The sequence below is a fragment of the Suillus subaureus genome, assembly GCF_016647635.1.
Source record: "Suillus subaureus strain MN1 chromosome Unknown BJ212scaffold_106, whole genome shotgun sequence".
Taxonomy (NCBI): Eukaryota; Fungi; Basidiomycota; class Agaricomycetes; order Boletales; family Suillaceae; genus Suillus; species Suillus subaureus.
This window is the reverse complement of record NW_024538662.1, coordinates 41,038-55,278: the sequence shown is the minus strand read 5'-3', so window position 1 is coordinate 55,278 and position 14,241 is coordinate 41,038. Positions and strand designations below refer to the sequence as shown.

The 14,241-nt window shown below is 46.5% G+C and overlaps 4 protein-coding genes across 4 annotated transcripts; 3 read left to right on the top strand and 1 right to left on the bottom strand.

Moving 5' to 3' along the window:
• Positions 1 to 441: 441 nt before the first annotated feature.
• BJ212DRAFT_1400088 (uncharacterized protein) lies at positions 442 to 1,405 on the bottom strand (the record flags this gene model as incomplete). Its single annotated transcript, XM_041337305.1, has 3 exons — positions 442 to 618; positions 883 to 1,031; positions 1,282 to 1,405. Coding segments are annotated over 2 exons (273 nt in total), but the record flags the coding sequence as incomplete, so codon positions are not given.
• Positions 1,406 to 3,534: 2,129 nt separating this feature from the next.
• On the top strand, positions 3,535 to 4,722 carry BJ212DRAFT_89299 (NUDIX hydrolase domain-like protein). Its single transcript, XM_041344289.1, has 4 exons — positions 3,535 to 3,591; positions 3,663 to 4,332; positions 4,404 to 4,466; positions 4,515 to 4,722. The coding sequence occupies exons 2-3, from the start codon at positions 3,808 to 3,810 to the stop codon at positions 4,407 to 4,409; spliced, it is 531 nt and encodes a 176-aa protein (XP_041185969.1). The 5' UTR covers positions 3,535 to 3,591; positions 3,663 to 3,807; the 3' UTR covers positions 4,410 to 4,466; positions 4,515 to 4,722.
• A 1,220-nt stretch (positions 4,723 to 5,942) lies between these two features.
• BJ212DRAFT_89267 (uncharacterized protein) lies at positions 5,943 to 7,829 on the top strand. The gene is made up of 2 exons (XM_041344287.1): positions 5,943 to 7,650; positions 7,698 to 7,829. The coding sequence occupies exon 1, from the start codon at positions 6,191 to 6,193 to the stop codon at positions 7,574 to 7,576; it is 1,386 nt and encodes a 461-aa protein (XP_041185968.1). The 5' UTR covers positions 5,943 to 6,190; the 3' UTR covers positions 7,577 to 7,650; positions 7,698 to 7,829.
• BJ212DRAFT_89268 (uncharacterized protein) lies at positions 7,830 to 8,881 on the top strand. Its single transcript, XM_041344288.1, has 4 exons — positions 7,830 to 7,927; positions 7,977 to 8,159; positions 8,212 to 8,239; positions 8,286 to 8,881. Exons 2-4 carry the CDS (start codon positions 8,085 to 8,087, stop codon positions 8,783 to 8,785), a joined length of 603 nt encoding a protein of 200 aa, XP_041185967.1. The 5' UTR covers positions 7,830 to 7,927; positions 7,977 to 8,084; the 3' UTR covers positions 8,786 to 8,881.
• Positions 8,882 to 14,241: the final 5,360 nt, after the last annotated feature.

Genomic DNA, 14,241 nt, shown 5'->3' with positions numbered 1-14,241 from the left:
CCTGGCACCGTGATCAGTGTCAAGTAAGCAGCTCAAAAGGCACCCTCACGCACTTCCTAAGAGCAGAATGTTTGTTAAGTATTCAGCTTAAGATTACAGTTTCATGATGACATACAGATTGCTGGATATGAAAGTTGCGAATAAGGTCCATTCCTGGGTCAGTTGTGTGATCAGAATCGGTGCTAGACGATCGAGTACTAGGACTCCGCTGTTCACGGGATGATACACGGAAATCTGAAACCGTCGTCCACACTCTCGACTGCCAGTTGTCAGACATAGCCAGGGCCCAAAAGACTTGAAGCATACTTACCAATCAATTGAGGAACTAGCCTGCCGTTCAAGCGAATATATGATAGACCTAACGCTAAGGGGATTCACCGCGCCGCAAGAGCATCTGTAGGAAACTCCAGAGAATGATGTCGTCCCCTGTTGAATAATGATCCTCATAACAACCTTTGCGCCCGCTTCAAGTCTTGACCATTTATTGCTTGTAAGTTGAGTTACTTGCGTGCCCTCGTCAATGCACAAATCGTACTGTTCGCTCTCCATATATCGTCTCTGAATTCGAGCTTCAACCGAGTTGCATTTGAATAGAACTTTGAGCATCTCATTGAATTGCTAAAGATAATTTGATCAGTATGCTTTCCTAAGATAGATTTCGCTGGCGAAACGTACCTCAAATGAGGTGCAGAAGTTCACCGATATCGAATGTTGGTGACCTGTTGCGTCTATTAGTGTCACACAGCCTCCAACAGAGCACTGCCTGCGGGTGACCAGGCTTTCGATCGTCATCAACAAGTTCTGACGATCCTCTCGTTCCCTCTGCAGAATTACCAGCACTTCGTGTATATCACGTTGACTTGCATTGGGATGACCACTAACCAACAGAATAGTGAGTGTGGTGCAAAAATTCGTTAGAGAATAGAACACAACCAAATACTCCGCCAGATAGCGATCGATTTTAACAAAGCATCCAGCGATAGCTTGTGTGACGGATGTGGATGCAAGACAACGTTCGCGCAACGTTGTCACTGGGCCGAGGTGTCCTGTAGCATCCTGGGTACAACTCGAAGTCAGGTGAATCCAAGCATACACCGATAGCGTGAATACCTAACAAAGGAATCTCTTCGGAATTGTTCAACAGGATCCGAGGCAGGCGAGGCGTTACACAATTCGCGGCTCAGTCGATCGAGTCGTGAGATCAAGCTATTGAGGTCCGCCTGATTCTGGTTACGGTCTCTGTAGCGACCTTTGAAATCAAGAATGTGCTCGCAATAATACAAGCTCTCACGTCTATAGCTTGAAGGCCTGTCAATAATCCACCAATAGCCGCTTGCATCGGAGCACCGACAAGTGGGATTGCACCTGTAACAGCCTGCACCAAGGGCAATGCTAGCTGAGCCATGTCAGAAGCTTCGCGGGCAAGGGATACGCCCCCCGAGTGTCTAGCGGATGGAACATTGGTGGAGGATTCGAGACCTGGCTCTCTGCTGCTCGCAGAGTGTGCTGGCGATGAATTCAAAGAAAGAGTTGGTGAAGGAAAGGCAAAGGCGCTAGGGATTTGTGCATGGATGGAGCCATCACCGTTATGATCGGTGGTTGTCGAGCTGCGTTGTCTAGGTCCGTTCTTTTGGGGCGCATCAAACGAACTGCGAAGACCTTGCCCAAATCCTTGACAAAATCTTTGACCTGCAGTGGAGGGGGCATTTTGATCAGATAGGTCAGAGGATACTAGGTAAGAGGGAATACAGGTAAGATGGTACCAAGTTTATAACACTGGGCAACTATGCACGCACAGCATGATGCACAAGACTCGTGTATGTACTTACCCAACAGATATCAGGGACTCACCACAGCTTCACCACTCATCCTAGTATACAGCAGCAGCTGATGCTGTATCTCGTACTTATTTCTCCGTGATTTGCACAAGATACTATGTGAAAATCAGTCGAGGAGTATTAAATGAGAATGCCAGTTTGTCTTGCAATGGGCGGCCATTGTCATTGAAGTGCGTTCTAACACTAAGTTGCGTACCATCTGAGTAATAGAATACATGACGGCGCAAAACGGGAAACATGCAAGTAGCCAAAGACATGTGAGAAACCTCAACGCGTAGTCAGATGTGATGTGAGAGTGTAGGCAGCAAGAGACACGGTGCAAAAGATAGTGGGTAGCCTAGCAGCCAGAAGGTCCAGGAATTGGGCAGTTCGATGTGTGAGGTCTGTATCGGCATCTCAGACAACACGGCTACTTTGATACATCCTAACTGGACTATAAGCCAGAGGATGAGTCTGAAATACCCGGTCTTGGTCTCAGGTCTGCATCTGCACTGGATAGCGCCTGTCATGAACATCCCACCATCACTGCTGCTGCCCGCTGCTGTGTCACACGCTGAGCACGGACCATGAATGTCGAGTCCATATTTGTCATCATACAGCAGCACACCGAGCTGGCCGCTATGTCCTATCTCGATCTCAACCTCTTCCTCCGCTCTGCAAGCCAACTCAAACACGACATTCTACAAACTCATCTATCGCGGTTGCCCCTGAAGTCATATCCCCACCATAAATGCGTTTCTCGTTAAACAGGCCGAGAGCCACTGAATCATGCGAGCACCATGCAGAGAGTGGTTGCAGCCAGGGATGACAACAGATGTGAGGATCATACAGTCGAAAAGCCTGCTACAACAAGGTTAGAGGGGTATATAACGTGATATCGACAATATGACAAACAGTGAACTTACCCCTTTGTGTTGTGCTTGTGGATGTCGTATCTGAGTGTGATGCATTAGTGACTCGGCATGGTAGCTATATCAATACGAATCGGACTTACTCCTCTGCGTTGTGCTTGTAGATACCCCCGTCGCCACTCTGTTCATGGCCTGCACGTACGATGCAAAGAACTCCGAGTCAGTAATTTCGTCACTGCGCGAAATAACATGGTCATGGCGGAATGGATGCGATTGCTGCTGTATGTCGTGTTTCTATGTTTTTATCATAGTTAGTTATCACAGATGATCCAGTGATGATGCTCGTCTGTAACTTGAAGCTCTCATTGCAAATGCGATCCGTTGCTCCTTAGCGTTTGGCCCCTGCAATGGCTGGACACTATCGACCCAAAATTGTGCGATCATGAGCTCACCCTCGAGCCCTGATTCATGCATGCAGACCTTTGAAGGTTTATTGAGTGAGGACTGAGAAACATTTATGAACAGGACGCACAGCACCGGCGGGGACTGGTTGGTTGGCGAGCATAGTGAGCTGTCGAAAGCAAGGCGACAATCAGGTATGGGCTATGCCGACGTGGACTGGTGGGCGAGCCAGAGCGAGGGACCGTGACATGGAAAGAAGATAGTGGACTCTGCAGTGATGACGGGTCCACCTCATCCTGTCAGAGTTTGAGTTAGGCACTGGACTCGCACAGACGTGACAGGGTAATGGATTCCGTTTGTCGTAGTACAGTCAAAAGGAGAAGGGAAACTACCAACACGTGACATATAACTATATGGGAAATATGATGACTAAGCATCGTACAGTTTGTTGCTTCTAACAAATCCTTACCTTGCGGTGTAACAAACTTGAACGCTTCCTGGTATGTCAACCATTCTATCCCGCAGCATGGAATGCAGGGACGCCATTCCACCATACTAATTGCAAATATAGAATTGTCGAAGGCAACCCGGGAGTACGTCCAATAACTCCGCCCTTGTCCTGAGTTGAACCACGTTCCGGAGTTGGAGCCCACGATCCTGTACCGTCACAAGAGCAATAAGCTCCTATTAGGCCCCACTCCAGATTCTGAAAGAAAATGAATAGATCTCTTCATCTCTCCGAATCCTTTGTCATCAGTTGTGGCACAGTTACCCTCGATATCGATCAATCTAAAGTCCTCGTCATCTACTTGAGAAAAACAGGCGAATATTGCCTTCCAAAGGGGAGAAAAGATGTGGGGGAACAGCTTGAAGTAACAGCCGTTCGCGAGACGTACGAAGAAACAGGATACATCGTTGAGCTACTACCCCTTCAGTTGACCACCCTTGCTACCCTCCATGGGAATGATAATGTCCGATCTGCGATACCTGGAGGGACAACGGAACCCGTCGCTGTGACGCAAAGGATGACTCAGGGTGTGCTGAAGATCATCTTTTGGTATGCGGCACGAGGCGATTCTTGCGCCATACGCCAGACGAATACGACAGAACAAGACGACGAGGAGTTTGATGCTGTCTGGTGTCCAATGGATGAAGTAGTTCGGTTGTTGACATTCCATGATGACAAAACGATCACTGCAAGGGTCATCGAGGCAGCTCGTGGTGGGGGAAGTGGATCTAAGGTACATTGTGCTGTATCTATATAAACTACTAATTCTGACGAAAGGCGCGCCTTCGACGCGATCAGTGCCAGGAGTGAGCATGTGAAATGATGCCCGCTGGAGGCAGTCGAGAGCAATAGAGGTACCTAGTGGCAGTAAGTCCGCAGTGAGTGCTACGGCAACAATGTACTAACAAAGCGAAGCAGACGGTTCATTGACCGATTTTCCAAACAATGCGTCAATATTTGCATCATGTGATCGGTAATTCCATCGATCGACGCCAAGGTTTCCGGTTTCAATGCCATTTGCTTCGTCATCTCGGCTGACTACCAGTCGAGCTCACTCTCTTTATCCTTACTTTATCTCTGACAGTCGCGATGTCCAACCGCCCGATGACTAGTACGCCTCGAGCGTTAATTAAATTCATCAACATCTTTTACGCAAGTCTGAATCTCTGGCCTAGTCAGACAATAATTGGTTTCTGGTAACCTGTTATCATTCGGACCTTTATCGGTTCCTTCGAACGACTTCAAACCCTGAATGCAAAAAGTCTGGACACCCTCACGTCATTCACGATGAAAAGACCCCAAACTCTGTTCAACGTGATCGCTTCAGCTTAATGTCGTAGCCGTCATTGAGCAGAATATAACGGTCTCGACATATCCTCACTCCCCCGCATGGTTTTCCGCCCATTTTTAACTTCAGCTTCGTCGGTTCGATCTTCTCGTCGGGTTTCCGACATGTTAGCTTCGCAAACTCGTCAAGCTAAGTTACATCCAACTCTCCGGACTTTTTTCACTCAGGGTTTGAAGTCGTTCGAAGGGACCGAGAAAGGTCCGAATGATAACAGGTTACCATGGACTCCCGAGTCAGCATCAGTGTAACTGTACACCGGTTCTAATCGTTTCTGGGAACCGAACCCATGGCATCGTTTAATTGTTCAAACAAGTGGGCTGATGCGGCTCTTGACCTTGACCACTTAAGAATTGAGCACGCCTGACGATCGAACCCCCACTCCCCTCACAAGCTCCCCCATCAGACGACGTACATGCCTTACCTAAACTCTTCTATCGATCCAACTAGCCTTGGTTTTCTCGCTATTCTCCTCGGAGGTAGCAGAGCACATTTGCTTCAAGTTCAATCCTTCCCTGAAGAGGTCGATAGAGACTGGGATGGTCTAGGCATCCTTCAATCCAGAAGCCACATCGAGAGACTTGTCGTCAATGACAAGCTTCGCGCAAGTCTCTGTTCCCTCCTTCATATAGTGAACGAAGAAGCCCCAGGAGATTCCTGGACGGTGATTACTTCCTGCTGCCTTCCATTCGTATCCGCTAATTACCCACAGGATCTCATTGATAACGATGTGGAAGAAGACGCCTGGGATGTTATACGCTTCTCTGGTCGTACCGCGGATGGTTCTAAACGTACTATCAAACTCTGGAGTCTGGATCACATCCTCCAGGCGTTAAACGATCCTGCCCCACATCTCATCAAGGTTGCTTCGTTCCGAAACGTGCCTTGCTGTCCTCGTTTCCATCCGAGATTGGGATGGACGGCCCTGGTTCATCAACCTCGGCGTGCAGCAGGGGGTTTATCCATCTTACAAGATCAAGATATCTTCCTGTTGAAGGACTCGTCGACAACGACAGAGTCTCTCCAGTATGCAGTCTTGGGAGTCACCTGCGATTTGCTCCTCACATCGGTTCTGCTGTTCCACACCTCCTCTCACCAATTTCTCGATCCCCCACGTAGTCGACTTCTAGTGAAGTGGCTTGGTCAACACCCTCTCCTTAATCCCGACGCTCTAGACGAAGCAATCAAATCTATCTATAAGTCGGAGACGTATTATCCTACTCTTCGTAAAAATTTGGAGAATGAGATGCGTCGGTTAATTTGTCTCGGTGCAGGTGTCTCGCAAAAGTCAGATTCCGAGGTCGATGACAAAACCTCTATCCAGATATCGGGAGCATTGTTGGTTCTGGGTGAACATAATGACATACAAGGACCCTACAACCGAATCCTATCCAATGCCCCTCCTACTTTCATCCAATTGAATAACAACACTCCCCTTATTCCCGTTGTCACCAACCCACCGGACTTAGGTTCCGGAGAATTCGAGTTTACTTCCGAGAAAAAGGAGGAGCTGATGATCTCCAGCCTCTTCTCTTCGAATTCACAATCATACTTCACGCATATAAGGAGAAAAGGCGGTACTGAATGGATGAATGCCTTTGTCAAAGTGTCATCGGCGGCCTCCATAAAATGGGAGCGCAAGATGCTGCCTGTAATAAGCACTCGTATCTCCCCTGGCATGCTTCAAAATCTCTTGGCATACAATGCCGATCTCAATTCACTTGTTATGACCAGACTTCCTGGGAAAACCTTGAACGACTTCCGTCTTGAATATGCGATGACGAGGAATTGTGAAGATTTTTCTTTCAAGTCTTCGCGAGAGGCCCTTGGCTGGTTTGTGGATATCGAGCTTCGTCGTGCGTATGAATGTGGCTTGCTGTACTCGGTCGGCAAGGACTTGGCCGACGCTCCGGGGGGACTAGACTCTCCAATACACAAGTTCTATTACGACCGTCTTCACAATGATGTCAGGTTCACTAAACACTACTACCCAACCACCCCCGGGTTCAGCAGAGACAACAGAGTACAGTTTGATGATTTCATCGCTCTTCCTTGGAGAATCGATGGCGTGGAGTATCCCCCGCTTCAGGAGTCCTTCAGGAAGGCAGAAGAGATTCTCGATCCTCATGGTCAAATTTTACCAAAACTGTGGGCCTGTTTGGGACTAGGAGATGGTCACGGAGGAAACGTGATGATTTCGCCGAAAAAACAGGATCCAGCGATTCATTTCATAGATTACGAAGCTGCCGGACATCATAGTCCTTTTTTAGATCTCGCGAAACCGCTTTACCTCGACGGGTTCTTCCCCGTTATGTATCACGATATCACTTCCAAATCCTCCGACCCCACTTCTGAACGCGCTCCGGTTTCGTGGAGGATTGATGAGGGCAAAGTTTGCGTCGACTTGGACGCACCGCTGGGTGATCTGGACAAAGTCATATGTTTCATGAAATTGGAATATACTCTTAAGCCGCTTCTCGAGTACACCGCCTGGAATTTGGAAGAGCAGATGGAGTCTGCCGGGGAACGTTTTGTCAGCTGCTCTGTTATGCTGCGCGCTCTTGACGAGGGACTTCTCCCGGCACCCCGATTCGTTCTTCTTGAACTGTGCTGTTGGTATTTTGTTGTATAACGACCTAAAAGGCTCACTCAAACGGTTCTGTGGGTGGGATAATTGGCCTTGCGTCGTGGAGACATCTATCAATGGTGAGCGTCGCTTATCATTCTTTAAGCAAATTCTGAAGCGCAGCCAGACAAAGGACTAGCATCATTCGGTGGTGGAGGCTTCTCTCTCACGCCCAAGCAGTTCGATACTCAGCTCTTCAGCATTTTATTCAATAAAGTCGACCTTGAACCGGATTCGGTATTCCTTAAACGATTAGATGACACGCTGCGTTTGCATAAGAAGTTCTCGAAGAATTCCAACGAGTCCTCTGCTGTTGTCATTCAAAGAATAGGTGATGCGCGGAGAACGGGAATTAGGGTAATGCACCATTCAAAAGTATTTTGGCCTAGACTCACCTTCGTGTCAGGTTGCCCCACATACTTGTATCCGTGAAAGCATCTTTGCGGAGCCCAGAATTGATCATCACTTCCAGTACCAGGAGGTGCAGGAGACCCGCCGCTCACGTCCATACAGAATGACTTTGGTTGATCTTGGATGTTGTATGGGAACTGATCTAAGGAAGTTGGTCGTGGATGGTTTCCCAGTACTGGTGCGGCTCACTTGTCGAATCGTGTGCTCGGATGCTTACTTAGATGCCCTAGGACATCATGGGGCTCGATATCGAGAACCGTGAGTTTCGTGTCTTTTACAAATTCTTTATTAATATGACACTCAGGATTCTTTGACATCGGGCGTCTCATGTACAACGAAGGGGACACACCTTCCATCAAGTTTAAGCAGACCGATGCCCTTGATCCTCTATTCTGTGAACGCAACGCCAGGTTGGAAAGCAAGTTCGATTTTGTGCACTCAGCAAATGTCCTACATCTCTTCCAGACTGAGGGGCAACTAGCATTCATACGGTCAATGGCCTTTCTAGCTAAACCTGGTGGACTTATGTGGGGTCGTCAAGTCGGGTTGGCCAATGGACCAGATGGTGCGAAGTACAAGCACGAAGAAGGAAAAGGTACTCGGTTCACGGCTGGCGAGTTTAAGGAGCTCATCTTGGATGCTACGGGATGGCGTGAAGAGGATATCGTATATCGCTCTGAGTTGGTCGCGTACAGCGAGCTACGAATAGCGAAGCCTGGCAAGAATTGGGTGCTACAGTGGTCAGTGAGGGTGCCCTTTGATAAAACGCCGGGAGCTCGTCGAATTACTGAGTTGGTTGAATAAATAATCGGACGAAATCATTAAAATGCATATTCTCTGCCTAGCTATGTACATATTTGCAGAACAGGATCGGCTCTTTGTCTCAATGATGAAAAGAATAATGCATTCTTTACAGCAATTTGCATAAGGGTAGAGGCTGGTGGTAACTTTCAAAAAAAGTGTGCATTTACTTTCGAAAGTAGTCCTACAAGGATCGATTTTTATCTCAACAACGAAGCAAGCTATTGACATGGTCCAAGCGACAAAACCGATCAGAAAAATCGAATGCAGATGACCAGCAAAAAAACTAAGCGATTTGGTGAAGTTGGTGGTCACCTACACTTGCTTTGTTGTTGAGATAAAAATTGATATTTGTAGGACTACTTTTTGAAAGTAAATACACACATAAGGATCTTGACAGGCACTGTTTGATCATCAGCTATTATCAGTATGCAGTATGGATGTGTGTTGTGCAAGTACTTGATTGATCATTAGGCACTTATCCCTGACTCTGTCATATCCCACAATCTGGACCCATGTTCCATCATATTCCCATGCCTTCCAAGCCTATGTCTGGACCCCACTTCATATCCAACTCATTCCCAGATCCCCTTCTGCTGTGTGCTCCACACTTCAGCAGGATCAACTCTGCTCTGGATTTACCCCTGAGCTCCAGACCATTGGATCTCCACTGCTAGCCTGATCCATACCCCCCTGTCCCATCCACCCTATGCACACCCCATCCAGCAAGACATCTGGACTTCACCTCATCTTGAATTCCAGACTATATCCACCTTCTCATATCCCAGTCCTGTATCCACCTTGTCTTCTGGATCCCCAGATCTCTGGACCTATTCCCACCCTCTATCTGATATCCTGCGCCTATCCTCATTTAGGCATCTCTGCCTTTCTGGCTTTTGGTCACCTCTTCTTCCATCTTGCTTATTGATCCTTGTACAAGTCTTCATCTCCGAGTTCATTTAGTTATGTTCCGTCTTACTTACTAATGTGTTTCCACATGCTCATACATAGCCTTGCTCCTTTGCTTACTGATCCCCTCAGATAGTCTCCAGTATATAACCCCTGTAGATACTCCTGTAGTTTCCTCAGTTTGAATATCATCTTAGATCCTGTTCTACTTGCCCAATCCTCTCTTGGACTTTGGTCCACCTAAGTCTGTCCTATCCATCAGGCCTAGGGATTGATTCCCTAGGCTGGAACTTTGCCTTTCCAGCACTTACCCTCTTTCTGGACTTAGGTCCAATCCCTGTTCTCTCCGACTCTACCTGAGGGTAGTCTACCTCTGTTTGTTTCTACATTGGACTCTGTCTGATGTAGCCCCTATTCCTTCTGGACCTCTGGGTGTCCTGTCCTCCTAACCCTCAGATGTCCTATCCTCCTGTCCTTCATACCTCTGGACATCCTATCCTTCTGTCCTCCATTCTCCTGTCCTCCTGTCCTCCTGTCCTCCTGTCCTCTGGACCTTCAGACCCTTGGACCTCCTATCCTTCCATCCTGTTTCCTGTAGAAGTATTACCTTGCAGTGGGAACTCTCCTGAGCACTTCCTGCATTCCTCCAGAACTCTCCCATGCTCCTCCAGATGTTTTCTGCGCTCCTCCAGAAGTCCTCTAGCACTCTACCAGAGTAGCCAGCCTCCAGAAGTCCTCCAGACTTCATTGGACCATCATTGGACCTTATATGAAATGAAGGGCACATACTTGGGTAAGGGGCACAGCATATAAGCTGAGGCCAAGCCCCTCTGAGTCAGTCTCTTGACCCCCTTGAGCAACATGGTTCTTAACAGACTCTCATGTCAGTGAGAGAGGGTTTTGTTGGACACAAATGGCTAATTCTCTGCAAATGCACCCATGGGAACAAAAATGGCTTAGTCAGTGGGAAAATATTTGGGGCACTGGCCTTTACATATTGTTCTCCCAAATACTCCATTGTACGATGAACAGGAATGGATCAGATGGCATCTGAGTTCATATATTTCCATTTTGTTTCACTGCAGTATGGCTCATGCATTTTCAGGGTTTTTCTTATGAAGTTGCCCTGCTTTTTGGCTTGTGTCCTTGAGGAGGGACAGTGTCCTCCCTGTGATGAGCCCCATTATGTGAAGCACTATCCTCATTATTATGATGCCCTCTATTATCCACAATATTATCTTGCCATTTTTGAAACATCTGAAAATTTTTGCACTTGGTTGAAAACATGTCTTGAATCTCATCCTTTGTCTTGTTCAGTGTACTGCTGTTTGGAATTTTGTGGTTGTGTTTTGTATGATGGTGTTTGTGTAACTATAAGCCAACATTGAGTATTGTTGTCAATGGCACCAAGTGAGTTTGCTGGCATGGGTTACTGCCATTGTATTATCTTGCGCAATCTTGCCTCTGGTGAAGCTCTCTCTGCTGAGCAGTGTCTGTCTTTGAGACTAGGTGTCTACCCAAAATGGTTCTACTATGATGATAAACTTCAGGAGCAGAAATTGTTGGCCCTCTTAGACAATGTCCTAGTTGAGTGTGTTTCTTGTCTATCAGTTTTGTGAGGAAAATCAAAAAGGGACTGTGTTTGCGCAGTGCTATCTCATTTCATTGCTACCCAACAACAAGTGATGCAATTGAGTGAAGACCAACTACAAACATTGCTTTCCTTTATCACAATGGTTCCAGAGGGTAGCCAACTACTTGTGCCTCAGTTGGTGAGATACTTTGGTGATATGTATGGAAAAGAGGTATTTGTGGCTTTATGTCAACTGCCCCCACTGCAAGTTTGTGTCTTCAAACCCCTTAGTGTGCCAATGATCAGTTGGTCTCCTCTTCCACTTACAGATTTGGTTCAGAGGCTTCATAAGTTAACCGTCAAAGTGCTTTTGGATTGTATATGTGGTCTACCTACAAAGGGACATCTGTCGATAAACAGCTGGTCATGTCAGAAGACTTGCAATGGTCTCACCATTCACATTCAAGATCAAGTGAATTTCTTGCAGTATATTGGTCCAAGTGTGGTGTGTGATATCTTGCTCTGTTACCTACTGCAATCTCAGCCTTGCAATCAGCCAGATGAGCAATATATTCTACAGATCCTATCATTTGAATACAGACCTACTGTAGTGGACTGGCTCAGTCATCGAGTCCTTTCACAGCCTGACCAATGCAAAATAATACAGTGTGAGCAGAAGATCAAGTTGGCAAATGAAACATGGGACCTTGCTAGAGTGTGCTGGCATGAATGGCCAGCACCTGTCTCGAAAGAGGTTGTCCTAGATTGCTTGCATCATTATTATGAGGGCTCAAAGTGGACTGATCCTCCTGTGTGTGCTGTCTGTTCTCAAAGGCAGTCTGGATCCATGGAGGTTGTTATTTCAGCAGACCCTGGAGCACCATTCCCGCCAATTATTTTGGATGCTCTTTGCATTACAGACACCTTCATCATCTGAAAATGTATTATGCAGTGTGTCTCCACATCTTTCATGTTCAAGAATAAGCATCTTGATGGTGTGATGCTTGATAAGGCAGGGATTGTCAAGGATTCTCCTGACTTGACTATGATGAATGTATGTGCTGACTGTCTCACTGCTTTGTTGAAGGAGAATAGTGTACCTGTTATGAACTAGGATAGTTCTAATGACAGACGACTTGATAAGAGTCAATGACCTCTGCTGAGATTCTATGCAAGATGATAAGTTGAGTGTTCAGTGTAAGCTAAGACAGAAGGAGTGCTTCTATCTTAAAGTATGGTTCAGATGACAAGAGATTGGAGGTCTCAAGCGAAGGATGTTTCAGGTAAAAACCTAGTAGGATTAAAGTGCAGAACTAAAGCGTACAAGAGAACTATTTATAGTGAACTACAAGTGCTTTAGGGCAGATGTGAGAATGGATATGAGTCAGAGATAAAGGATGTGTAAGTGATAGCAAGAATAGATCATCTAGTGATGGCAACAGTGGTTGTGATGTAATACAAGGTATGAGTCAGAGATAAGTCTAGTGGTGGCATCATGTGGCTCGTGACATAATACACAGTAAGAGAGAAAATGAATAGGGGCATACATGATTGTAACATTACCCCTCATTTAGAGACAAAGTCACTGACTTTAGTTATCCTGGTTAGCCCAGTAGATCGGGTCAGTGTCATAGTTAGAGTCCAATAAATCATCCTGTTCTTCAGTTACAGCAAACTGCAGTCTATTGGCAATCTCAGTGGCATGATAGAGAGCATCCTGCTCTGTCTCCCAATGAGAAAGAGCTTCATAAAAGCCCAGATCAGTCCAGATCAATGGGATTACTGCTTCACCTTTCAGATCTTTACAAAAGACCAATAGGTGTCCAGGTGCATAGGTTTTGCAAACCCAACAGTAGTATGATGGACAATTCTTGTGACAGTGTCCAGTGGCGTGGCAGTTGTGACATATGACATTATCAATGGTTTCCGTTTTTACTGTAGTGATGGTGGGGGCTGATGGAACTGGCAGTGGTGATGGGGATCTGGAACATTGTTTACTGTTTCTGGTGATGGTAGGGGAGATGGATGGTTCTCGTTTACTGATTTGAGACGATCTTCGCCTAGTAGGGTAGCGACACATAGTGGGTGCGATGGGGGTAGGAGCAGGAGAAGCTGGTACGTCAGGTACAGCAGCAGGATTGAGAACATTATCCATATGCTCAACAGTAGGCAATGAAAGAATTGGTGGTGGGACTGGAATGGCAATGTGTGGGGATGGGGGTTGTGCCACTGGGTCTGTAGTGATTCATTCTGTGATGATGTGGATAGCCTCTCTGATAGCTTCCTTAGTGTCATCAGGCAACAGATGGATTGCAGTATTGTGAATGTGTATATGAAGGTGATGGAAGATGGTCTTGTGACATTAATCATCAAGAAGATTGGTGGTGTGTTCAATAAGGCTAGCATCTCTGATGATTCGGATGATAAGTCCACTAGAGATTGCTCCTCTTTCTCCCAGGAGACAATCTATCTCAATAGTGTATTGTGGGGATATGATGGCAGATTCGAATAGGGCACTGGTCTTGATTTGGTCAAGAATTGTGAAGTAATCAGTGAGGGTAGAGTTGCTGGATAAGGTAGTGTTGGTCAAAGGTGGGGAAGTGACAGGGGGAGGTGTATTTTCAGTGGCGGCAAGGTTGATAGCAGTGGCAAGTTGGTAGTCTTCAAGGGATGATTGATGAGCAATGTTTTCAGAGGCAGAGTTCATAGCAGTGGTAAGATATTGAATATGGAGGAGGCAGTGTTGTAGGCATTCAATGGACATTGTTCTGAGTTTATAATCAGTGGGTCTTTTTATATCCAGAGAGGGTGTCGAGGGCATTACTCAGATTCTCTTCTGGGATCCATTCATTACTGGTGGAGGAATATCCTTTCCAGGACACTAGATAGTGTCTTTGTTTATCCATGCCTTTGTGCAATAAAATCACATCAATTTCATATTCTTCTTCATTATCTATGATGTCTGGGAGAGGATTGT

Coding starts and splice junctions, on each gene's coding strand:
- BJ212DRAFT_89268 (XM_041344288.1), top strand. CDS start 8,085: ATGACTTTGGTTGATCTTGGATGTTGTATGGGAACTGATCTAAGGAAG. Junction 8,160..8,211: donor TGGATGGTTTCCCAGTACTG/GTGCGGCTCACT, acceptor TAGATGCCCTAG/GACATCATGGGGCTCGATAT. Junction 8,240..8,285: donor GGGGCTCGATATCGAGAACC/GTGAGTTTCGTG, acceptor TATGACACTCAG/GATTCTTTGACATCGGGCGT.
- BJ212DRAFT_89299 (XM_041344289.1), top strand. CDS start 3,808: ATGAATAGATCTCTTCATCTCTCCGAATCCTTTGTCATCAGTTGTGGC.
- BJ212DRAFT_89267 (XM_041344287.1), top strand. CDS start 6,191: ATGCGTCGGTTAATTTGTCTCGGTGCAGGTGTCTCGCAAAAGTCAGAT.